Source organism: Mytilus edulis, chromosome 2, assembly GCF_963676685.1.
Source record: "Mytilus edulis chromosome 2, xbMytEdul2.2, whole genome shotgun sequence".
Taxonomy (NCBI): domain Eukaryota; kingdom Metazoa; phylum Mollusca; class Bivalvia; order Mytilida; family Mytilidae; genus Mytilus; species Mytilus edulis.
The window spans coordinates 4,155,755-4,183,123 of record NC_092345.1 but is presented as its reverse complement, the minus strand read 5'-3'; the positions used below and the strand labels follow the sequence as shown (position 1 = coordinate 4,183,123).

Here is a 27,369-nt window from a genome sequence, read left to right as displayed (position 1 = left end):
ATAGTTATGAGGTAATGGACAACAGACATGTGCTAGAGATGACCTCAATTAAACAACATAGCAGTAGATTAAAATCACTGATGGCAATATGAAAAGACCATTAGGTCCACTTGGGCTTATAATCCTCAATAGGGATTTTGAAATTTTGCAGGTATGATTTTGACTTATGATCATGAGGCATCTGAACACAAGAAATAGATAATCAAGCATTTATAACCAGAAAGTTTTATACAATGAGTTATTGCCAATGCTGCATTAGGCAATACAATAAATCTAGCTAATAACCTTTTAAACTGATGTGAAAAGAAATACAAGAATATACAGAACAGAAAACATTTATTTGATATAATTTTGACTTTAACAATTGTATATTAAATCTGGAACAAAGTCTATACAAATGTAAAACATAGAACATAAACCCACTTTTATATATTGACTAGGGCATGTAGGGTTTACAGTATTTTATATATACAGGATATATTGACTAGGGTTTACAGTATATAATTTACGATATTGAAGTCTGAAACAAACAGACACAAAAAGTACCCTTCAGTATAAGGTTCATTACCAGTTTTTAATGAAAAGAACCAGTTTTACTTGTAGGTACTATAGTATTGTTGGGCTATTATATTGACGAATTATAAATACAGAATGTGTAATTAAGCCTTGTATCAACATCATTGGTGATCTGATGGATAAAATTTGTTGCAGAGTTGTTCCTAATTCAGACATACTTACTAGATAATGTATATGTGAAATTTTCAAACCAGTCCTTTTATATTCAAGTTACAACCTACACATCTGTTTGAAATAAATTAGTTTCTATTATAAAGGAATATGTCAATGCAGACTTGTATAAATATCTGTCTCAATGTACTTTTTTAACACAACTTATTTATAAAAATATCTTCTAGCATATACAGTAAACCTGAAATAGCTTACTTTTGTATACTAGCAATAGGACCTTTACATCTACATTTCAACTCTGATACAGACCAAATCTTGTTAAAACAGTTAACAGTAGTTACACAATAAAACGTGAAATTTATTACAATAAAACATGAAATTTATTACAATAAAACATGAAAATCTCTTCCCGATTCCCCCTCCCCCCAAAAAACAAATGGAAATTGATCAATGCTGTTTAGTTATCACATCTTCATGATAACAACAACATTAAGACATCAACACTTTGATAACATAAAACAAAAATGTCACTTTATATCACAGGAACTTCAATCTCAGGCTGGTCATTTTTAAAAATAAAACTTTGGTCAAATTTCAACGGTAACAATACAATACCAGCCATTCTGTAAAAATCAGACTAAACTGGCCAGCTGCCAAAATAACCAAAAACACTTTATGGTCAGATACTAGGAACTAGTTCGTGTTTTTATAAATGACCACATTTAGAATGTAAAACATCTTACTATCATTATTGTAGAAAAGGGGGCTGTTCAATCTTTGGCTATGTCAATTATCTTTTCAGTTAAGCCCTTAGAAGGGGCTGTTAAATTCTTGGTCTTTTCAATTACCTTTTCAGTTAAGGACTTAGAATAGTGTTGTAAAATTGTTTGCTTTTTCAACATTTTATTCTATTAAGGCCTTGGAAGGGAACCGTTATTTTTTTTACGTTTTCAATTATTTTTTCAGTTAAGGCATTAATGCTTGCAACTTCAGTTACAATACTTGACCCTACCATACCATCAATTAATCAATCAATCAGAATAAGCATTCGTAATTTTGAGGATATGGTCAGTTAAGAAATATGAGATATTTGCATTCTATATCTTGAACATACAATATATTTCAATCCTTTTGATTCATAAAGGTTTGAAAGTTTGTTTTTAATATGGAAATTAAGCCTTCTTTTAGGGATATTTTATGAAATTTGTGTAACTCACATTTATTATATATACAAAGGTACCTCTTAAAAGCTCTTTCATATTATGAATTGTTTCAAAGGCCTACAGCATTGTACAAGTAAAAAATTAATGTGTTTTGATTTTTCTAAGATATTTTTGATCTGTTTTGTCAAGAAAGCATAATTTTATTGTTCAGTGTATTACCAATTATCATATAAAATGTTGTTTAAAGAATATAAAGTATCAAATAAGAATAAGAAATAATAAAATTTATCTTCTGAGGCATGAAGTTAATAGCGTAAGAAAAATTGACAGGTTAAATACAATGAAATTAAAGTATTCAGTATATAAAAAAAACATAAAGTCATATTTATACCCTTTCATCAATAGTCATGCTACTGGAATAAGTTCCTGCATAATTTGCCAAAAAAATAATAATTCAGCATAGAGATAAATAATAAGATAAAAAATATCCAACAGATATATTATTCCAGCGAAAAAGGGCTGATGGCCATTTACATTTACATTTTGAGCTTGAGCTTTTTTCAACATAAAATACTGAAGTAATTTCAAAACATATAAATACATCTTGTATTTTTTTTTGACAAAGGAAAATTGAAATTATTCTAAAAACATTTGATTGCAAAATAATAATAAAGTCATTGTAAAAAAATTAACATGAAGAATAAATAAATTCTAGCGATGAAAAATTCTAACTCTAAAAAGTTTAAAATTGATAAAGTTATTCTTTGAACTCACATTTTATCTATTTTCTAAGTTTGTTAATTAGTATTCCAAAGAAAATAGAATGCAACTTTTCTAATTAATTACATTGTAGTAAAAAATATCATGTAAAATAAATACTGATCATAAAACAAGACCTCCTCTGTGGGTGGTTGACTGCATTAAGTGTAATTTTTTTACAATCATTTAAAAAAATTGAATTTGAATACACCTATCACCACTCACATCTTTTACATAATTATAAATAAACTTACTTACATGACTAATACTTTGAGAAAAAAAATGGATTTGTAAAATCAAAGACTGCTGTAGTGACTAGTCAAGTATTTTTAAACTAATAAAAATTATCAAATAACATATTAAAAAAAATATATATTTGTACTCAAATCTAAATCATGATTTTTCAGAAACTTTGACAGAAAATAATTTGTACCAAAATAAAATGAGTTGTATAAACTTTTGATTATAATAATTACTGACAATATCTAGCAAAGTACAAAAAAGCCTTGTATATTCTGTTCCTGTTTAGTTACTCTTTCCAAAACAAGCCAAGAGGATCAAGAAGAGGTAGACTATATCAATATACAGCTGTAAGGCTCCATACACATACTCCTCTGGAGATAGCTCATGTTTCTTACCACCTACCACCATCTGGGTGTCGTACACAAGGAACTGCAAAAATGACAAATTAAATAATAAGTAAAAGTGTGGTACATAGCTCTGGGGGGAAAGATGGTTTTTGATTTCCCTGGTTTTGAGTAAGATTTTTTACCCCAAAATTAATCAAACTACTCGTTTTAACCTCTTAACATAAAAACGCTATTCCATATATTTATGACAAATCAATCTTAATAGGATTCTTTCAAAATAGTACATTACTAGTCTGCATCTGTTTATAAAATAGTACATTACCAGTCTGCATCTGTTTATAAAATAGGTTGCGCAAGTAACAGTGGTTTGTTGATAGATTGAATTTTAAAATGTCTCCAAGGGGTACAATAGAAAAATTCCAACATCCTCTGCTAAATTCTTAAACACAAATTTCATGTAAGCTTTAGCTCAAGTATCAACTTCTTACACCTATACTTTTACCATATTTCACTTGTTACTTGATAACTCATATTAAAACTGGGTAAAGTGCATAAAACTTTTCAAAGAGACTAAATATTTAAGGTGTGAAAAATCTATTTTCCCTTTTGTACATGTACACCATTGGTTCCTGCATTTTGTGCTGTAGGATATATATTATCATCCTGTCACTAAATTTGCAAAATCCTCTTGGGTTTGAAACCCACACTGTAGACAGTTGAGACAATCCTCTTGGGTTTGAAACCCACACTGTAGACAGTTGAGAAAAAACATTGGGTTTGAAACCCACACTGTAGACAGTTGAGAAAAAACATTGGGTTTGAAACCCACACTGTGGACAGTTGAGAAAAAAAGGGTTTGAAACCCACACTGTAGACAGTTGAGAAAATCCTCTTGGGTTTGAAACCCACACTGTAGACAGTTGAGAAAAGAAACAAGTTTCCAATAACTTTCAATATATTTTTGTTTAAAAAAAAAGAAATACAGAAGTGAATTTTCAAAGGTTCTGAAAATGTTACTGACCCAAAGATTATATTTCTTAAAGTGCTGTTAATTATTGCGAGGTTGTTAATAATGCCAATAATGAGACAGGGTGAGTATAGCAATAATAAGAACTCACATTCTTATAATAGATACATATATCTGTATGCAGATTTTCCTGACATCGCAATAATTATTCTTGCCTTTTTGTCCATTTTTTCAAAAATGCATGCAATAATATCTGAATTTACAGTAGTTGCCCATCTTGTATTTTCATGAGTCAACAGTTTTCTCATGAGTAGAATATAAACATTTTAAGTGGCCCACGTCTAAATTAAGGGGCCATTAGCTGCTGAGCCCCTGCTATTCACATCTCTGTGACAACATCAGTCCATTATAATTAAAATCTTACCAGACTGAAAACCAGAGCAGCAAGGCCACCATAGACACAGTCCAATATCTGAAATTAATTAAAACATTTAAAAAATTACCCCTGGCGAATTTCTTTTTCATTCAATCAAAACACAAGAGGCTGTCACAACGACAGCAAACCGGATTTATTAACATTTATTTGTGTCCTGGCAATATCACAAGAACCATTACTGATGAATGGTGAAAGTGAAAATCGTCAATATCAAATTTGACCTCAATTTTGTCATCAGTATCAACATATTAAAATTTGAAAAGCTTAGATTGAATGGTTCATGAGTAAATGCAACTACCTGAATGGAAACGCCATTTTACGATCTTTCAAGAACCATATCTCCTGAACGGTAAAAGTCAAAATCGTCATTATTGATCTTGACCTCTATTTTGTAATCAGTAACAACATATTAAAATTTCAAAAGCTTTGGTTGAATGGTTCATGAGAAAATGCACGGACACGACGGGAAAAACCATTTTTCAATCTTTCAAGAACCATAACTCCTGAACGGTAAAAGTCAAAATCGTCATTATTGAACTTGACCTCCATTTTATCATCAGTAACAGCATATTAAAATGTCAGAAGCTTTGGTAGAACAGTTCATGCATAAATGCAAGGACACGACTGGAAACTCCATTTTTCAATCTTTCAAGAACCATAACTCCTGAACGGTAAAAGTCAAATTCTTCATTATTGAACTTGACCTCCATTCTTTAATAAGTAACAACATAATAAAATTTGGGAAGATTTGGTAGAACAGTTCATGCGTAAATGCACGGACAACTCCATTTTTCAATATTTCAAGAACCATAACTCCTGAACGGTAAAAGTCAAAATCGCCATTATTGAACTTGACCTTTGTATAGTTGTCAGTAATAACATATTAAAATTTTAAAAGCTTTGGTTGAACGGTTCATGAGTTAATGCACGGACAACATTTGATTGCCGCCCGGCCGCCCGCCGTACATCCCCAAATCAATAACCGACATTTTTGTCACAAAAATCCGGTTAAAAATGAGATGCTTTTATAAAGAACCCTACATATATTATTCCAGACAAATTTTGTGCAAACTGGCCTTATTACAAAGAGATAATGAATGTATTGATTAATTTGACCAAAAAAAAACAATACTTTTTGTTACACCACTGTGCTAGGTTAGGGAGAGGGTTGAGCGCTCACAAACATGTTTAACCCTGCCAAATTTTTTATGTGCCTGTAGTTCAGTGATTGTTTTGGTTCATGTCTGTCATATTTTTTTGGGTAAATTATTTTGTTGTAAATAAGGCCATTATTTTTCTCAATTGAAACAGGTTTTTTTTCATTTTATAGACAAATATACTGTAAGCCTTTTTTCATTGATGAATGTCATACAGTTGTCTATCATTGCTTACATCCACTTCATTTGAACTTAAGTGGATAGTTGTCTCATTGGCAATCATACCACATCTCCTTATCTTAAGGGCATACGATACAGTTACAGGGAAGGTAATGACGTTGCTAACGTAAAATGTTATTTTCGCGACGTCAAACTATGACATATCGGGAAAAGATGCATTTTTCGACTAATTTTTATCATTCAAACTGATTTAATTTGAAAACAAGTGCGTGAACCCCTATTTTTTAAAACAGCAATTTGTAAGGAGATTATGTGACCCAAATTTTATAAAACTGTAAATAGCGCAATTTTTTTAATTTTGATAAACATGCAGCAAAAAAATGAGATTTTTTCTCTATTCATGAACATTTGATAAATATAGAGTTATTTCGGAATAAAAATTGCATAATTTTAATAATACTTATAAAATACAGAAATTATCGATTATTTAACAAAAATCAATTTGTGTTTATCTTTTAAAACAAAAAAGTTATGTCTTTCTTTCGAAAAAGAAAATACGGACACAAATCTGAATTTTGAGCAAATATACAAAATTTCGACCTCATTTTACTCAAAAAGTATTACATGAAGGTATATTTTTTATTACATATTTGATTTAATCAGGTAAAAAATAGCCTATATGCAAATTTTCATCAACTTGTAAATACAGGTTCAAAACTGTATCGTATGCCCTTAACAGATAAACAGAATATTGCTAATATGGCACTTTGAGAGTGTTCAAAAGACTTTTCAAAGATTTGTAATATATCTAACATGAAGAATAATCAAAGAGCAGATTGCTCTGAGGGATACGATTGCCATTGTTTCATTGACACATGTATGCATGTAGCTGGATAATATTATTTTCAAAACTAATTCAAATGACAAACAGACATGTTGTAAAAAAGTTACAAAATAGCCAAACCCGGATAAAAGTGTATGAACAATGTAATTAGGTCTATTGTGTTTTATTTTTGTACTATCAATACCAAGTTTACTTTCCACAGCAGTCACTGACCGACTCAGAGTGAGAGATGTCAGACAAGGTATTTTATTTCACTCATTGGTTATTATATTTTATTAAGTGTCTGTTAGCGATGCGCCGACGTATAGTCATCAATGTGCTGATGGATCGTTGTATGATGTAGATGTAGATGTAGATTTCAATTCGTATCTTATCACCTTTTTTCCTACGTTAATTCTAGGAGGAACCCCATTCCTAACTCTTTAAATATTTAATTTCCTTTGGGTCAGTCATCATGGCTCCTTTCCGTACACATTTATCGGTTTAAATTGCATTCGTTTTTAATATAATACGACGTTTATTGACAGAACAAGCTAATACTCAACGTCTTGTTTATATTCAGAATTCACGGAAGTTACTGCCGGAAGGGAGACAACTCAAAACGATAATATGGAAGACTCCATTTTGCCTGAAGGGGTGTTTTACGATATGGAATATATTTATTTTAATCTAAATGATGCATGATTTAAAATTATGCAACAACAATAACCCTCAATAGCAGACATACATAGAAAAGATCCCATGAGTTATAAATTAATTAATTGAGTGAAGAATCCAGAGCAACCATTCAATCTAAAACCCCTTAAAGTCAAGAAAACTATAGGCATGCGCATAATTTTCAAATCAAACCCTGGGGCAAGATATATTTTAAAAATGCTTATTAAACAACCTAGATGGTTGTCAATTTCTTTATGGAAGTACAATCTCAAATATCAGTTTCATAACAGTAACATATAAGAAAAACTCCACTTCAGTTCTTATATGACAAAAATAGATTTATTGGTATTCACAGAACTCTCGCATTTTATCAAAACTGGGAATTCCCTCTGACGTGTTTCTAAATTTATAACTACACTAAATATAAATACTGCTTAATTCTGATTTTCCGTGTTGTTAAAAACACGCATCGAAGTCAAGGGAATTATCAAACATGAAGATTATGAAAAGAACATTATAGGAAAGTTGATTAAGTTCAATCCCTTTGTTTGTTTTTACCTTTTAAAGCAAGACAATCATAAGAATCTGAGATGTTCCTTAATGTTTAGAATAAAACGATTGACGTGAGGGAAATTGCTCTGAGCCACCTGTATAAGTCTACAGATTGCTTGAAAGCAATCGTATCCCAATAAAATAGACTTACCCTCCATGCAAAAACATTGGCTGGGAAAATAAAATAAAACGTCATGCAGGACAATCCAAAAAAGAACAGCACCATCACCAAGGCAAACAATAGACCACTGCACAAAGTGAAGTCAATCTAAAAATTAAATCAAATTAGCTACATATTACAAAACAACATTAAGAAGTGTATTCCTAATATGGCCAAATGTACGCTGTTATCTGCTTGTTGGTGGGAATGTTGTCTGTTTGACACAGTCTGCACCAAAAACTTTTTCAGCTACTAGTCTGGACACAAATTATCAAAACTTGTCCCTATATGACTATAGAAAATTTTGAAAATTTTCACCAGTCCGAATTAATATTTACTAGTCTGGGGCATCGGACAAGTGGCTAACGGTGCAGACTGTTGACATATTCCCCATTTTCATTCTCAATTTTATTCATTGTTCACCAGGTAAAAAAATGTTATTTTGATATTTATTTCCAAATTTAACATAATTAGAATTATAATTTAGACATAAATTATGAATTTTTCAATATACAGCTTTTTACAGCATACATGTAAAACAAATGCATGTTAATCATTTATTTTTCCTTCAGTATTGAACACCATTTATCTCTTTTAGGAAAACCACCCAAAACTCCCTCCTCCCCACAAAAATCACATTCCCTCCATTTTACTTTAGTTTGTTTACCAATAATGCTGGTTACAATTTCATTCTATCCATTATTTCAATCAAGATTATATAAAAGAAATGCTCATACAAAATCATAATGAAAGGGCAATAACTCCAATAAGAAATCCACTGACAAATAAGATAAGATAGGGAAAAAATTTCAGTACATCTTGACTTTCAGACCCCCCCCCCCCCCCCCTTGCATGCCAGAATCTTAATAGAAGCTTAATAGAAGTTCCATAAATGCCCAGTCTACAATTTTTGTAAGGATTGAGGGATAACAGTGTCAGATCAAGGGGATTGGAACCCTCCCCCTTTTTTTGACAAAATCAATGCCTTTGAATTGGGACATATAGTTGGAAATACACACCCACCCTCTCTCTCTATTTGAAAATAGCTGGATCTGCCCTGGGATAAATATCTGGTTTGGATGCTGTTGAGTATGTTGATTAAATCACCTTAATATTTCAGAAATGAAATAATGTAAAAGTGCCAAGGCGCTCGCATTTTAGATTTGCAAAAGATTACACTTTGTTCTTCTATTTTACCACTTGTTCTGATCAACCTTAACCATATCTTACCTTAGTCTGGATGGCAAACAAAGATAACGACAGACAAACAAGGCAGGTAACTCCAGCTGCCACAAATACACTGGTTGTGTCATAAAAACTACAATAAATAATACAATTAATAACACACATGATGATAAGTAGTGGTACTTTTAATGGTCAGCAGTACAAATTAAAAGTATATACTGCTAAATTGACAAGTTTAATCATAAATCAAAAGTATAAAAAAACACATAATTAATTACTAGCAAATACATTCCACATTTAAATTTACACCTCATAAATTTTACAATGCATTTGATATGTACCCTTCTATGACTTTTCAAAGCTTCTTGTACTGATCATACAAAAAAAAGACACAATAAATTTGATATGTGTAATAATTGATTAGTTCTTGCAAAGGAGATACATAGATCATTGTTTTGATGGGGATGTGTATTTAACTCATCACTTTGCATAAAAAATTAAAGGTACATGTATTTCTTAGATTTAAAACAAACATCCTTGCAAACTTCAGGGATGTGTTCAGGCATTGTAACAGGTTTCAGGTTGAAATTTTTCATCTGAATATTGAACAGAAAAAAAAGCAACTACAAGGAATGTAAGACCTTATTATATTAGTAAAATTCAATATTTCAACTTAAGGGGCTCCTGGGTATAAATCTTTTTTTTTTAATATAGGATTTCACTATGTTTTTCTATGAATAAACGTTATCCTATACTTAATAGAACAATAAAACAAAAATATGGGGTCACCGTTCATTTAAGCTCACAATCTGCCTTCGAAAGAAGCATGCATTTTTGGGAAGTTACTTTTTTTCTGTTAAACTAATAGGAGAAAAAAAACGTAATATTGTAATGAAAAAAGAACTAAATTACAGAAATCGCTTAAATTTTACAAGAGTTAAGTTTAAGTGTAGCTTATTTGAAAATATTAATGAAAATATAGATCACCGATGAGTTAATAAAGATATTTCAATTTCAATGCCAAAATATGACATATTTTCACCAAAGGGAGATAATTTGAACCTTTTTCAGTGATATAAACATTTTAAAAGTCATCTTGGGCCTACACAAATTGATTTTGAATTTTGGTTGATTTGTGTACCATATCATAAAGTAACAACTAAACATGTAATTAATAAAATTTGTAATGAAAAACAAAATGTTCAAATTTTTACTGTTGTACCTGCAAGCCTCCTCAAGGTTGTACATAACACTATAGGAAGATAATGTTGAGCGCTTAAATATAGTTCTTTTAATAAGGGAGTTTTATGCTTCTCAACGATCAAAATAAGTGTTTGTCAGACTACTATATATCCATTGAAATATTCCAATAAAGTGTGAGGTTCAAATTTTTTTGTCATAGTACCAAAGTAAATATTTTGTCAAAATTTAATGAAAATTAAACTAGCCAAATCAATTTTAGTCAAGGTGTTTGGTACCACTTTAACATTGAAAATTGAAAATTGATATCAAATATTTGTGTGATAATAAGATGCCCTACCTGCTGATTGTTCCAACCATGTAAGAAAATGCCAGGGTCTGAAAAAAAACAACTTTAAGAATGTCATTCCATAAAATATTACTGTGGATTTCTTGTTTTTCAAAGATTATTAAGAGAAACCTAGTTTTGTGGTTTATTGTGGGTAAAAGCAAACCACAAAATTTAAATGTTCAGCAAAATACACATTTTCTATAGATTAAATTTAGACATCTACAAAACAAAGAAATCTAGTATCCATAAAAATGTTAATTCTAGTACATGTATCCACAAAATCGTTAATTCTAGTACATGTATCCACAAAATGTTAATTCTAGTACATGTATCCACAAAATGGTCAATTCTAGTACATGTATCCACAAAATCGTCAATTCTAGTACATGTATCCACAAAATGGTCATTTCTAGTACATGTATCCACAAAATCGTTAATTCTAGTACATCTATCAACAAATTCGTCAATTCATGAAAAGTATACAGAACTATAATGTTATCAAAATTGATGATAAATCTATATTTCATCAAAAAAATTGTCTTTATAATAAAAACTTTTTTAGGAATTGGTGGTAGGTGATTTCTATCCTTTGTTAAGGAGTTAGAAACAAGCTGTAATTTCAGAAATTTGTATGTCCATTTATTATAGTGATTGTCAATCTTTGGATAAAAATATGAAATGTCTTATTTTGATTTCAGGAAGTGTTGCACACAAATTAAGATTTCAAAATTTAAAATGCTATTTTTTTTTTGTAAAACATATTGGCTATCTCCTTTTTTACATCAGAGGCCCCTGAGGGGCCTCGGGTGTATTGCCATCGCCTACTATTCAATTCGCGCAAAGATCAAAGAGATGCATATATAATTAGTTTTGGAATGATAACCGACATTATAGACCCGCGGACCTATATAGTGCAGAATAAAATTCCGTATCACTTCTTTTAAATTCATGTTTTCAATGGATACTCAGTTTTTTTAATTTTTCTTAATGCAAAATTTATAATATGAAAACGTTTTGTCGTTAGAAACATTTGTATTTTAATCAAACGATCTTCAATATCAAAAAATTGTTGTTGCGGATGAATACCACGAGTGCGCAAGAGGGCAAGAGCGAGCGTGTAGAAAATCGAGAGGAAATCAATTCACACATTTATACACAGAAAGGTAATTATATTTCAATTATTTGATTTGGAGTAACCTTTTTAAACCGTTTGTAGCATATATTTGTCTATAATATTAACGTAGCAAAACCAGGAAAATTTAATCTGTCATAATATTAAAATAAATTATCAGGTCACGTCCCCCGCAGCCATTTTGAAAATACCAGCAGATTGGGTAGGAGTAACAAGAACCTGCAAGGCCTTTAAAGATAAGGTTACTATTTGTGTATTTTTTATAACAACAATTTGTTTTTATAAAGATCTCAACAATTTTTTGAGTTAAATTTCTTTTCTTCGTAAATAACAAGTAGATTGATCACTTGGACACACACACGGAACTATTTTCTGTTTTTTAAGATACTGTTTCGGAATTTTGCTCCTTCTCCGACTTAGTTTGTTGCATTAGTATATGTGAATATGTCCCCTTGACTGGAAAATACGCGGAATTTGTAATGACTTTGACTATGTCTATGTAAGTAATTCTAATATATGATTATTGGTTGAATTTATTGTTTATATAATATTCAGAGAAGACTTTTTCTTCTTCCTATAGAGTTGGACTCTTTTTGAGTGTATAAAGACTCTTGCTCGTGAAATCAAGAGTCTTACTTTACACTGAAATGTCAGAATTTGGGTTAATCACATTTACTGAATTACTATAGATATATTGGGAGAAACCTTACAGTTTTGGAGATATAAATATAGATTAACTGTCCTGTTTTTTAAGTCTTCCTTAGCTTGTAGTATTGTATTATTTTGACCATACATGACATGTATCGCCAAAATTATATGATAATTTGATGACATACTTGTGCTTATCATTCTCTACAGCATTATTTAATTTAAATGTGTAACCATATCCATGTAAAATTTTAGTAACTTATATTAGACATTTGTTCACACATACAAATGTACATGCATATGTGCATATGAGAACTTGAATTGAGCAAATATGATTAGTTATATCTATGAGAAATACAATCAGTTAACTTTATCTATGAGCACCCATGAGATCTTAAATTGAGCAAATATGATCAGTTATATGTTTGAGTAAAATTTGAGCTAGATCTACTCAATTGAGTTAGATATATATCAATATTGAGACTAATCTTAATGGTTATTTGAGCACACATGAGCCTATTTATACTATTGAGAGCAATATTGGGATACTGCATGAGCAAACTAAGCAAATCTTTATTGAGACAAACCTATGAGCGCTATATTTTTAAATTTGTTCTTGACAATTTTTTGTTTATTTTTAAAAAAAATATAGGGACAACAGAGTTGGTGTATGTGGGTTCGATTCCCACCCTAGGCATTCATTTATATTGGCTGGTGCAAAGCGGGCAGTTTAGCTTAGTGGCCCCACACTGACTCTGTTGTTCATATATGCTACTTAAAAAAATTCGGCGGCATCGTTCAGGTCTTGCCATCTTTATTTTTCTATTCGAAAATCAGACACAACAAAACCATTGAATAATTGTAAAAATTATACCACAGATAACTATGGTAAAACTTTAATTGTTTTTGGCATAATTAAACTTGGCTGCCATCCAAGATCTAAAAAGTTTTTATATTGATGAATTATATATATCAGATTTGGATTCTTTTGGTTACAAAACATTTTGGATGGTACATGTAGGTAGCGGCCAAATCTTTATTCCTAAAGGCTTAAAGCTTTCAGGTCTGAAAATTGCCCAAAATCATCACATTTTGACAAATTTGGAATATAAAATGTACTTTTATGAAAAGAACTGATTTATTGAGTGTTAAGACTTTTGAAATAAACCCAAATTACGAACCAAATTGAGAACTTTTTGGAGTTTTATAGTATAGGCTATTTTGGGCAATAAGTGAAACTTGTCCTTTGAATCAGGGGTTTCACAATAACCATTACATACTAAGTATCTGTTAGAAGATAGCTCTTTCACAGTACATTGTTAAACTTAAAGATAAATATATACCGACAATGACCAATATTAATGATGGAATGAGATTATACATGTATATATACTGTTTTATATTGTTACATGTACATACATAAATGAAAATTAAAACCAAACTGTTGTCATTATTCATAAAAAAAGAAAAGGGAGGTATGATTGGTATAAATCAGACACCAGCTCTAGACAAAATGATGAAAAAGAAATAAAGCTTATAACCATACAACATTTTTACAATCAGAAAAAAACTATACATAAATCAGTTAGAAATAGCCATGAAATGTCAAATGTTAAACAATATATACAAGAAAACTAATGGCCACATCAATGTACAATCGGGAAATCAAAATATACACCAAAAAATTACAAGGCCTGTTTTACAGGTTTCTTACAAAGGACCGACACATTCATATGGTAGTTGTGTTCTATATGTATAGTGCAAAATGTTCTCATTGCTAAACCAGTGGTATCCGAAGTATTAAATCCAGAACAAAGTAAAAAAAACCTAACAGTTGAAAAACTATCCAAATGTTGTGATATTCAATTAACAAAAATACCATCATTAGCAAATGGCTATCTACATATAATACATTGTAATATTTACAATGAACCATTTAATAATTAAAAACCAACTGTTCAAAGAACAATTGAAGGTCTTTCCACAAGTGAAGATCTATTTTATTATCAAAATATTAAAAATCAATCTAAAATGTCAGTTCCTATGGCTTTATAATATATAAATATGAATTTAAAGCAAAGGTCAAAATCTAGAACGTGCAAATTACCTATGACCTTGACCTCAATTTCAAGGTCATAAACCAAGGATCTCAAATCAAAAGACCCTAGGTCTTTATTATGTATGGTTAATGAGTTATATGACTTTACGCATAATTCTAAATATAAGATGGGCAAAAACTCCTATTTATTGTTTACGCACCCTTTCAACAAAAATTATAAGTAACGGCATGTCGCAACTAACAATTTAGTGAAAATAAGATGTAGATATGTTATAAGGTTTTGAAAATAAGTAAAAATAAGCCAAAATAAAAAATTTAGAATATGACCTTGACCTTGACCTAATTTTCATTTTTTTTGGACCAAGGATCTCAAATTAAAAGACCCTAGGTCTCTATCACTTATGGTTTACCAGTTAGAAATGCAAATCACTTATATCAAATACATAAGGGGGAATAACTCTCATATAGAGTATCAGGATAGCTTCGGTTAAAACTAAACTCCGAATCCTGAAGATGTAACGAGCAATTTGGTAAAATAAATTTGTTGTAATCTTTTACGGTTGCGAAGGAGTAGTGGCCACAAGAAAAACAGTGTTTGGGGAGATAACTCTTACTGCGCGGTTGTCAGTTTTAAAGCGTATAAACTATACGATATCATATTCAAAATATCTAAGCGACATCTTTTGAAACAACAAAATTACGCAAGAAAAAAAATTAGGCGGAAGAAAAAAAATAAAAATAATCAGAACAAAATCAATAGGTCTTTCCACGGAAAGGTGGAAAGACCTTATTAGAAAACAGAACCTACAATGTACATGTATAGCTGCTAAATTAAAAAAAAATATAATGGATAAATGATTGACTGTGTTACAATAAAACCAAGATACAAATGTAACTCAGTGAAGCTATTTATGAACATTTAAAGAGTTTGTGTTGACTGCAACAAAAATCTAGAATAAGGGATAGTAATCTTGCTGTGTTAACATCCATTTAATTAGCAATTGATCCAAAAGCTAAATGTTTCAGAAAAAAGACCTGGATACTACATGTACAAACATTGTTAATTAATGCCATTTGTAGAGCAGGATCTGCTTACCCATCCGGAGCACCTGAGATCACCTGTTTTGGTGGGGTTCGTGTTGCTCAGTCTTTAGTTTTCTATGTTGTTTTTAGTGTACTTTTATTTGTATGCATGTCTTTTTCAGTTTTAGTCATGGAATTGTAAGTTTATTTTCCATTTATGAGTTTGCTGTTCATCTGGTATCTTTAGCCCCAAAGTTTCCCCTGGGTCAATTATTTTTTCGCCACCTCTTTCGCCAAAACAATATATTTTTCCCCACTTTATTTTTTAATTAGCCACAATATTACAATTTATCTGTTTTGATATGATTGTCTTGAACCTCTTTTTCATAGTTCAGTGAGTGACTATATAGCTACTCGAAGAATTATTTGCTATGTTGATTCTCTATTATAAATTATACGCTAACGATTTTTGTATGTGTGCATATATATGGTCATAATGCCAATCTAACAGTTCTCATTTGACCAAGTAATCATTGATAATTCACAAAGTTAAGTTTCCTAGTTCAAGTCAGTATCTCAGATATGATAGCATATTATATTTAATATTTGTACTATATTGTATGGTGAACATATCTGTCTGGTAGGTATAATATAAACACCTGTCATTTATCAATAATTCAACACAACTTGAGGTCCTCTGATGTTCAGTACTTCAGTACTTTGATTTTATATTGTTTACAATAATTTATCACAACATTACAATTTCTAAAGAATAAGATTAATTATCTCGAAATGATTTTCAAAAGTTTTCTTGCATTTTCTTTTGTGGTCCACTAGAAGTGTACACATGACATCATCAAGTAGTAAAACACATCTGCAAAACTTTGAACATATGTTATAAATATAAATAATCGATACTTACAAAAACTGTCAAGCAAATAAAGTTTCCTGGATACTTTCGTCTGACAGATGGGATACATACTAGTACTATGTAAGTCACAAGAAATGTAGCACTGTAATGATAAACCATTTTACCACTGTTTAGGAAGTAAATAAGCAAGAAATAATTTCATTCAAAGTACACAATAACAATGCAATGAAACATGAGCACTGATGAGCTCTTGAACAGATTAATATGTTATCTTTATGACCAAGAACTTGGACTTTTTTTAAATGAGTTTTACCGTGAGTATTGCTGTGTGTTTCTTTATTCTGTATTGGCTAGATGTAAAGGAGAAGGGTTGTGATTATACATAACAAGTTTTACCCCATCATATTTTTGCGTCTGTCCCAAGTCAGGAGCCTCTTGCCTTTGTCAGTGTTGTATGGGTTTTTTAATTTAAGTTCAATTATATAGTATGATGTCCATGTTCACTGAACTAGAACACAATTTTATTAAGAGGCCAGCAGATGACCACCACTGGGTATTGGATTTTCTTGCTACGTTAAAGACACATTGGTTCAGCTGTTATCTGCTCTTTGGTTGGTCTGTTATTTCTATGAAATATTCCTTATTTTCATTCTTAATTTTAAATAATGGTCACCAACAATAATCCTCTGGTCCATGATGTTGTAGTCCCAGGTTGATACAGGTGTGATATTGAGAAAGCCCTTTACTTTTATCTATATATGCAGGTGCAATTAATTATTATCTATATACTTACTATGATACCCAATAAAACCAAGATCCTGTTGTCTGTATAAAGGTTTTGATTGGTTTACTGAAAGGAAAAACAAATAATTATTGGTTGTTGTTAAACTTGAGAAAAATGTAAATATTCTGGACAGAAATGATCCACTTGTATTTTGTGTGGCCAGCTATTTGTGAAATTGGATTTCCATAGGTATTGTGTGACTTGTATTTCCATAGGTGTTGTGTTATTTATCTCTTTTTATTAGTATTAACTTTGATTCAACTATTGGAATAACTTGACAACATTCCAACAACAACTTTTTGTTTGACCGCAATTTGGCAAAATTTATAAATTATTGCAAACAATTTCTATTTTGCAAACCATGCATCATACTCGCATGTATATACAAATCCGGCAGTAGGCTCATTTAAAATATTTAAATAATGACCTTAAGTTCTATTTACTTAATTCCTTTAATTATAGCTTTGAAGAAGGCTCTTTATCAATTTCACAAAGACAAGGCATTTTACATGCATCCCAAAAGAAGGCATATCTAAGTTTTATTTAAAAAACTGGCAACCTATCACCCTTTTAAATGTTGATATGAAAATATTTTCCACATCCTTCGCAAATAGAATTTAACCTTTTCTCAAACATATTATTAATGAAACACAGTTAGAATTTATAAAAGGTAGATACATTGGGGAATGTACAAGACTTATTTTTGACTTAATAGAAAGAACTGAAGAAGAAAATATACCTGGACTTCTACTCCTTTTAGACTTTGAAAAAGCATTTGATACTCTTGAATGGTCATTCATAAATAAAGCACTTGAATTCTTAGGTTTTGGTCCTGATTTCTGTAATTGGGTAAAATCTTTATTTTCTAATATCGAAAGTTGTATCATAAATAATGGTCATTGCTCTACTTTCTTTAATATAGAAAGAGGGGTCCGTCAAGGGGATCCTTTATCCCCTTATCTTTTTATACTGGCTTTGGAACTTATGAGTGCAGCAATGAAAAACAACCCAGATATTAATGGTATTAAGATAGAATATTTGCTTAGTCAGTATGCAGATGACTCAACCTTAACTTTGGATGATGATGAAAAATCGTTAGAACTATCTCTATATATTTTAGAAAAATTCTCTGAGTGTTCTGGTTTAAGAGCAAACTTAGAAAAAACTGAAGCAATTTGGACTGGGTCAAAAGCGCATTCAAAGGAAATATTTCACCAAGGAGAAAAGATTAAACTGGAATCAGACAGGGAAATTTAAACTCTTAGGTATAAACTATGATCTTTTTGCTGTCAACAAGACTGCCTATAATTTCGAAGAGAAAATTGAAAAGATAAAGGCATTATTAAATTCTTGGATTTACCAAGATCTTACATACCTAGGAAAAATAACAGTCATAAAGTCTTTAGCATTGCCAATTCTCATTCAGTCACTTAAAATATTGCCAAATCCCTCTTTTGAAAATTGAAAATATTTTTTTTAAGTTTCTATGGAATGGCAAACCAGATAAAATCAAAAGAAATGTACTAATTGGCCGTTTCATAATCTAATGCATCCTGGGTAATATTTTCAAAAGCGTACACCAAAGCGTTTTGATTGGCTTAAAACGTTATAAACAACGGAAATTCAACCAATGACGTAACATTATTTTCACTTTGGGGTACGAACAATGAAATTACCCATGATGCTTTAGATTCTGAAACGGTCAATTGGATCATATGATACTAGTGGACTAAAGATGCCTCATATTGAATCCTTCTGTTATTCACTAAAAATGACATGGATCTATAAATTATTAGACCCTTTCAATCTTTCTCCTTGGAAAATTCTTTTTAATGACAAGTATAGAAAATATGTTGCAGATAAAATATGGATGATGAAAAAGGATAGTATTGAACAAATTTCATATATTTTAATAGATTTTGGAAGGACATCCTTCTAAATTGGGCTAAACTGAGGAATGCTACCTATAACCATAATGATTTTATGGGCCAACCTATTTGGTTTAATTTTAATACACTTTTAAAAATTGATAATAAAACTATTTTTTATGAAAAATGGTGTGAGGAAGGATTATTTTTTGTCAATGATTTACTGAATGAGAACAATGAATTTCTTTCTTTTAATCAATTTAAAGAAACATATGATATTGATACAAATTTTCTTCAATTCTATGGTATATATCATATGATCCCAAGTAGTTGGAAGGACAAGATCAAAAACTGTGAAAAGAAAATCAACATTACTTGCGATAATTTAGACTTTTTGAAAACAAATCAGAAATCATGCCCATATTTTTATAAATTATTTTTGTCTACTTATCATAAAAAATAAAAACATAAAATCACAAAATAAATGGAAAGAAATTTTGCATATGGAAATAGCTCACTGGGATCTTTTCTATATGCATCCTTTCAAGTGTTCTTTGAGTAATAAAATGAAAATTTTTCAATACAAAATTCTGCAAATAATCTGCTATATAAGTGTAAACTTAAAGAAACACACCTTTGCAGTTTTTGCAATGAGACAAAAGAAACAATAGAAGATATTTTTTTGGAATGTTACATTGTCAAAACCTTTTGGCTTCAACTAGTTGATACACTACATTCAAATTGCAATTATGAGCTTCTGATATCAAAACAAAACATCCTCTTGGGATCAGCTATTATAGATATCTCAGGAAATGTTTTCACTGTTCTCATGAAGTACTATATTTATTCTTGTAGATTGAACTCACTGGTACCTTGTGTTAAGATTGCACTGAAGAAATTGAAATATTACTACATTATTGAAAAACTATCTTCCACTTTTCACAGTTCTCCTGCAATAGGTGAAAAAATAGAAAAAAACGGGAACCATTTCAACAACTAATTTTATGATACAAGAAAGATAACTCATACTTAACTGAAAATAAATGTGTGCACATCACAATAGACAACTTTCGAGTTCGGTGTATTTCCGTCAAAAACTCTGGTTTTAGTGAACGTCATCTGTGCATTTAGGGGCGTCGTCACTTCCATTCCAATGTTGAGCGAGTGGTTGGAAAACTATAATTCTATATTGTACGAATTATTCGGCAAATTGAATTCTCAAAATTGACAATCAGCATTGCTGTCATTAGGGAATTGTCATATTGTACCTACAGAACAACCATTATTTCTAGTTTATCCTGCACAATGACGATCACTAAGACGCTTGATGAACGTAAATAGTGCATGGATACAGGCGACCCCCTCTATCTGGTAAATGACGTCATAAAGGCGTGTATAATTGACGAGTTTTTGCCGGTGACGGATGAACTCGAAAGTGGTCTATTGGACAGTGGTTAGTGTGCATCCTATAGGTATTAGAGATATATATATGTATGTAAGAATTAAATATGTGTTAAAATTTACTATGTTATGATAATAGGAGTTAAAATACTGGTTGTTTTTTTTTATCTGATTTCCAGATATTGTTAGGAGAGAAAATAACAACAAAATATAAATGTATGTCACTATATATATATATATATAGTTTTTTTTATAATTAAACTACTGGAATAATATAAATTAATGTGAAATGATACCTTTCATTTTACATCTTGTAAGTCAATATCTTGTTCTACAAAACATTTGCATCAAATTCATTACAAATTAAGTTAAGAAGATTTTTGCTTTTGTATAAGCATTAGATGTGATCGGATATGTCAAGTGTAAGACTGTCACTTGATATAGCTAGATATTGAATCATAATGTGGAAATTTTACATTATACATGTATAAGCTTGAAGTCATTTTGACAATACAAGCCAACGGTCACAATAGATCGTACAATTTTTTGTTGAAGAAGATGTATTAAATAGTTGTCAAGGTACTGTTGTGCAAAATGTCAAAAAATTATTTTGAGTGGTCACAGCAGCTACGAAATGTCCATGGTTCATCAAAAGAAAAAAAATGTAATTGTACTGTCGTGGGTTTGTGGTAAGTTGGTCGTGCGATAGTCTTACGACAATCACGAGTTGTTTTGGGCTATTTTTTCAGGTTTTCATGTCATGGGATGTGTGTGTTACTTTTGTGTCACTGTCGTACCACTGTAGCACAACAGTTGTGGGTCACTCGCACGTTTGACTCCGAACTACTAATATATAAAGAAGGCCTAATTTATTGGGTTAGTGATGCAAGGGGCAACTCTCAGCAAAAGCTCTTGAAACATGCCAGGCTCTATCTGCATATCACCGGTAGATTCCCGCTTCAACTCTTGCATCAGTGTACTATACTGCCGAAACATCAGACGCCATTGGATCCATGGCCTAACCCACCAACGGTAGGCGTTTCGCTGGTTCCTTTGCTGTTCACTGACTCAAATCAATGCAAACAGGACAATATTGTGCTCTTGTTGGAGTCTGACAAGGTGCCTATATACTGTGGATTCATTATTATTCGTGGGATACCAATTTTCGTGGCTTTCGTGGGTACTGGTGAACCACGAAATTAAATGTTCAACGAATAACAAATTTTCTATAGGCTTGTATGTAGACTTCGGAAAAACCACGAAATTAAATATCCACGAACTTGCAAGTTTTCCATAATCCACGAAAATTGGTACCCACGAAAATAAATGAATCCACAGTAGCAGGGCCATGGGTAATCATTCTGGTGGAATAACCATACTCGTTAAACGGCAGAGTGTAAGTTTTCCCATTCATCCATTACTGAATTGTATTCTTCTAAATTAAACTAAAATATGTTGCACAACAAACATACCACTGTCGTTCGACAGACAATCAATGTTGGTATTTGTGAGACAATCGTGCGACTGTATCCCGACGAATCACGAGTGTCTAGCGACAGTTGTGAGATTGTCTTTCGACCGTGGTGCGACAGTCATACGAATATTATTTTATTAAAATAATTTATGTTGGTACCCACAACAATGTGTTTATCCCACGACAGTCCCACAACTGTGGTAAGACACTCTCACGACAGTGACACAACAAAAAATCAGAGCAAAAAAGGTGTATGTCCAATTTTCGTCCCATGACACACAACAGCCCCACGATGCTCAAAATATTGTGCAACTGTCGTACGACGATCACAGATGACCTGTGATTTGACAAAATTTCATGTCATGGAGCTGCATAGATGTGTCGTGGAGGTGTTGTGACCAGGGCTACAATGTCTACAATTAAAATCGTAATACATTCACTGTTTTTATAGTAATAGCACTTTTGAAGATATCCATGATAATCATATCAACTGCCTCTGCTCCATACACTCTTCTGGAAACATATTATAAAAAGTTTGTTTTAAAACTAAGAACCCTGTGACGGCCATACATGCCAATGGTGTACAAGGGCAGTAAGTAAGTAAATACACCATAAAAGTGGAAAATTTCACCATGCTTTGATTTCAATGAATGCTATTGAATAAAATTACTTACACAAGAGAAAACAGACAAACAAAGCCAAAGGTCACTAGTAACTGAACCATCAGTATAAGATACACCTAAAATTTAAAAAAAAATGTTCATATTAAAAAACAAATGATTTTTAACTGTATTGCCTTAAATACATGTACCACACTAGCGCATTGTACATGAACATTCTATATTTATTCTTTTTTTATGTATACATTTTGTTTGTACCTATTTTATTTTGTATAAATCTGGAAATCCCATCATAGAATTACAAATAATCATTCTTCTCCTGTAGGTTGAGACATGCATGTTTTTTTTATAGGAAGAATACAGATTCCATTCAATTTTGGTCCAGATCCAATAGATCTGTGTTGAGCTTTAGTTAGCTGAGAAAAAAAATACAAATGAACAAACTCAGTCAAACGATATTGATGTTTTTGATACAATAAGTAGATCAAACACTAACTGTTGTGTTGTGTGTACTATTTATTGTTTTTCTTTTGCTTTTTTCTACATGGCGTTGTCACTTTTTTTTACATAGAGTTTGAATATTCCTATGGTATCTTTCACCTCTCTTTAACAGGTTTCAGTGCTATTACAAATTTATTTTGCTTAAAAACCTAATCTTTTAATGTACGCAACAATGTAACAATGGTTAGAAGTACAACTTTGTCTAGGTCTCTGAGTAGAGAGGTAGAGAGAAAAGCATCTAACCACTTACCTTTCTAATGAATGCCATTCTCACAGCCTTGTCACTGAAAGAACTACCAAACGGACTATCCGCAAAATTTGTCTCATAATTACTGTCAGCTGTTCGATCTGTAAAATAAGTAAGGTTAAAAGTGTTGCATGCATTTCTGGTTGACAAATTGGCTAAAGACGCATACATGTACTTTTTATCAATCAAAGTGTTTGTGAGCACTGAAGGGCACAGATTGCTTTCATTCTATAACTTTTGGATTTTTTAAATAAAGCATTGAATTGTAGACATTCTGCAATGCAAGTTCAATTTTTCAGATGGAGTTGTCTTACTTTGTTCATGATTGTACATTTGTAGTTGAACCCATTTTCATAACAGATTCATTCACCATACATTTCTTATTTTTAATATATAAAAAAGTATGATTATTCAAATACTCATCATATTGTAACTTAAATATCAAAGTATAAACATATCATCAATAAATTGCATGACATTTACTAGATAGGATCTAAATAATGATCACGTCACTGCAATATTTTGTATGAACTATCAGAGGTACTGATCAACCTTTGAAGATACATGTATAGATAGATATCAAATCAGTACCATAGGCTTTTGATTGCAGTTCATGCAATCTTAACCTAAAAACTATGGTTCTATCAAGTTCATTTTCTAATCCTCCATACAAAATTAAATGTATATCAACATATCAAACACAACCAGATGCTCCACAGGGCGCAGCTTTATACGACCGCAGATGTCAAACCCTGAATGGTTGGGGCAAGTATGGACACAACATTCAAGCTGGATTCAGCTCTGAATTTGGATTGTGATTAAATAGTTGACACAGCATAGGTTTCTGACATAGAATGAATGTGGTCTATTGAACTTAAAAAATTTTTTTTTGCTTTTGAGCAATTCACTTTGCTGTTGAATATTAATCCTCTCAACAAAAAAAATGTTTGAAGAAATTTTCTTTTTATTTCTGAAATCTGAAATGAGTAAAATTGACCCTCCCCCAAAAAAAAATTTTTTTATTCACTCCCCCTTGCCCTTATTCCAAAACTGATCTCAATTCAAATTTCTAATGGAGTTTGCAACAATAACTACTCCTTTAAATACATTATAAAATATTAAAATATATAATGTCATATAGTCATGGTTAAAATTAATATAAATTGATAGTAACTTCTAAAAAAATAAATGGGGAATGTGTCCAAAGGGACACAGATGATGCCCCCGCTAGCATATAACGTTAAAAAGGGACATAACTCAAGAACTGTAAAAGTGAAGCTGCCAAAAATTGAACTTGAACTGAGTTTAGAGGTAATAAGCATTATATATACACATTTCATTAAATTTAGTTGAGACAAACTTAAGTTAAGAGATCAGAAACGAATTTTTTTTTCAGTTTTTTCACTTGTAAAGGGGCATAACCCTAGAAAGGTAATCAAAGTGCTTGTAATCACTGAATGGTAAAGATTGTTTTATTTTAATAGTTGGGCCAAATAAAAAAGTATGTGTGGTTCCAGTTACATCTGAAAAAAAGTTAGGGTAGGTAGGTAGGGATTTTTTTATTTTATGTTTTTATTTTACATTGAGTCTATGGGAGCAACATTCTGACTTTAACAGTGCTTAATGAAAAATGACAATAAAATCTTTAGGGTAGGCTATTTTTAAGCCGAAAAGTAGGGACGGTAAGGTTACTGGAACCACACATATATTTTATTTGGCCTTGGTAGTAAAAGTGAAAATTGCATTGTATATTGTATATAGCATTGATTTAAGTTTGTTTCAATAACTATTCTGGACAAAGAAAGATACATGTAACTCCAATTTTCAAAGAATATTTCATAAAACATTGGTTTTAGGTGATTCAACAACCATTCTGGACAAAGAAAGATAACTCCAATTTATTGTCTTGAAACTACAAAAATGCTTGTTTTTGGCCCCTTTTTGCTAGACTGCATGCCCTATAACCCTTAAAATATATCCCAACCTTCTACTTAAGGTATTAAACATTGTGGTACAATTGAAATATTTATACACAACTTACTGTCCTGACACTTGATAAATACTTGTTTTGGGCCCTTTTGGCCCCTAATTCCTAAACCATAGGGACCATAACCCCCAAAATCAATTGCATTCTTCCTTTTGTGGTTATAAACATTGTGTTGAAATTCTATTGATTTCTATTTACTTATACTAAAGTTGTTATCCGGAAACCATCCGTCTTTGGACGACACTGACGACGACGACGTGATACCAATATTCCACCGCAAAAATTTTGCAGTCGTATAAATTTTTGTGGATTTTGTAAGTTAAGATAAAACAATTAATATGATGTTCAAATGTACACACCTTTTCTTAAAGCAATTTTAGCAAATAAAATATCCATGAAAATATAAGTTTTCCTCAATCCAAGAAAATTGGTATCCATGAAGATAAATGAATCCACATTGTTTCTTTATGTTGTATAAATAATACTTACTTTTAGGTACATGTATGTTGGTTGGTGGAGGATTATATGACTTCTGTGGAGGAGGGTCTACTGCTGAAGCGTATGTTGGAGGTGGTGCTGCTGGTGTACTGTACTGTGTATTGTAATTGGACCCCAATGGGTATGGTGTCTGATTTGGTTGCTGGTTATAGGCCATTATAAAATATATCTTCTATCTACAAATAAAAATAGTACAATGTTATAAGACCTTAATGTCTACAATTGAACAAAAAAGTACTTTTCACCTATTAAAGACTCTAGAAAGAGTTTGCTTAAATTCACCGTCACAAAATAACATGGATTTGTTATACTCATGTAACTGTATCAACTGGGAAGTTCCAAATATTTGTTAAGAGAAGACATGAGTGCCTTTGAATGATATATAGTCACATAGAAATATTTTTAATTATTTTTTAATTAAAGAAAGAAAGGCTGTTATAATTCAACATGTTCAAAATATCAACTTTAGATTTGTTCGGTAAAACGATATGAATAGTAAACTGAACATTGCTAGAAAACAAACAAGACAAAGAAATGTCGATGCCAACGTTAGAAAACTTTAATAATATAATATTATAAATAGACAAGATTAGAAATAAATTTTGCAAAACATTGTTAAACAAGATTTATTTTAATCTGCTACACGTAACCGAGTCCCTGCTCTTGCTGCCTCTTAAGCTTTTTGGATGTCAGGAAATAGGGCAGAACAATTGTCTGTGATGTCTCATTGTGTCTCTTGAGTGGGTTTAATTCTCCCTCCCCCCCCAAAAAAAATAAATATATGAGGACCCCCTTTTGACATCTTTGATGTACCTTCATATTATGCCACACCCTAATCACAGTATATAGGAGACCCATTATAGAAAAAAGATCACAAATAATCTTCATTGTATTAATTGAAAGAGATGTAGTTATGAACAAGTGTTTGCTTGAACCAAATATATGGATATATGTGTCCCTCTGACAGCAGAGGAGGCTGCTTATGAGTTATGTATCAATTTGTAAAACGTAAACACAAATATAATTGACCTTTGTTCATGCTGTACAATTAACTTAAAAATCAGTATTTAAATATATGTTTTATACGGACTAAGGTCTTTTTCACAGCTGAGACTAGTTTCAGTTCACAGGTAACACCTCAGTCATCTGCCTCAAAATAATTATTTGGACTACCAAAACGTCATGATTACATAAACAGCAAAATGTCATTTACTTACGGTATAAGCAATTCTAAATTGTTTCTCCTGTCAATGTTTGTTGTGAAGCGCAGTTCCAAAAACCAAAAACCAGGAAGTCTAATATAGATTAAGGGATCACATGAAAGGGGGAGCGGAATTACGCAAGTGTCGTCTATTTTTGGAAATTCCTAAATAAGGGCTGGCTAAATT

At 31.2% G+C, this 27,369-nt stretch overlaps 1 protein-coding gene across 2 annotated transcripts; it reads right to left on the bottom strand.

Annotated features, from left to right (window-relative positions):
- Window positions 1–319: 319 nt before the first annotated feature.
- Window positions 320–27,369, bottom strand: LOC139510097 (protein lifeguard 2-like). 2 transcript variants are annotated; one of them, XR_011661829.1, is made up of 12 exons: window positions 27,199–27,369; window positions 25,973–26,157; window positions 23,500–23,597; window positions 22,803–22,867; window positions 17,395–17,451; window positions 16,653–16,743; window positions 10,878–10,915; window positions 9,383–9,470; window positions 8,144–8,260; window positions 4,591–4,638; window positions 2,879–3,281; window positions 320–2,684 (listed from the first exon to the last, which is right to left on the bottom strand). XR_011661829.1 is itself a non-coding variant. In XM_071296349.1 (11 exons), the coding sequence occupies exons 2-11, from the start codon at window positions 26,136–26,138 to the stop codon at window positions 3,135–3,137; spliced, it is 915 nt and encodes a 304-aa protein (XP_071152450.1). In that variant the 5' UTR covers window positions 26,139–26,157; window positions 27,199–27,352; the 3' UTR covers window positions 320–3,134. The 2 variants fall into 2 exon arrangements, 1 of the variants encoding a protein (XP_071152450.1); XM_071296349.1 differs by having other exon boundaries at window positions 320–3,281; window positions 27,199–27,352.

Bases quoted from the DNA above. Each gene is read 5' to 3' on its own strand.
- LOC139510097 (XM_071296349.1), bottom strand. From the start codon at position 26,138: ATGGCCTATAACCAGCAACCAAATCAGACACCATACCCATTGGGGTCC. The intron at 17,452-22,802 runs GTAAGTAATTTT...TTTTCCTTTCAG, and splicing joins GTTTGTCTGTTTTCTCTTGT to TAAACCAATCAAAACCTTTA. The intron at 10,916-16,652 runs GTAAGTATCGAT...GTTTTTTTTCAG, and splicing joins TTATTTGCTTGACAGTTTTT to ACCCTGGCATTTTCTTACAT.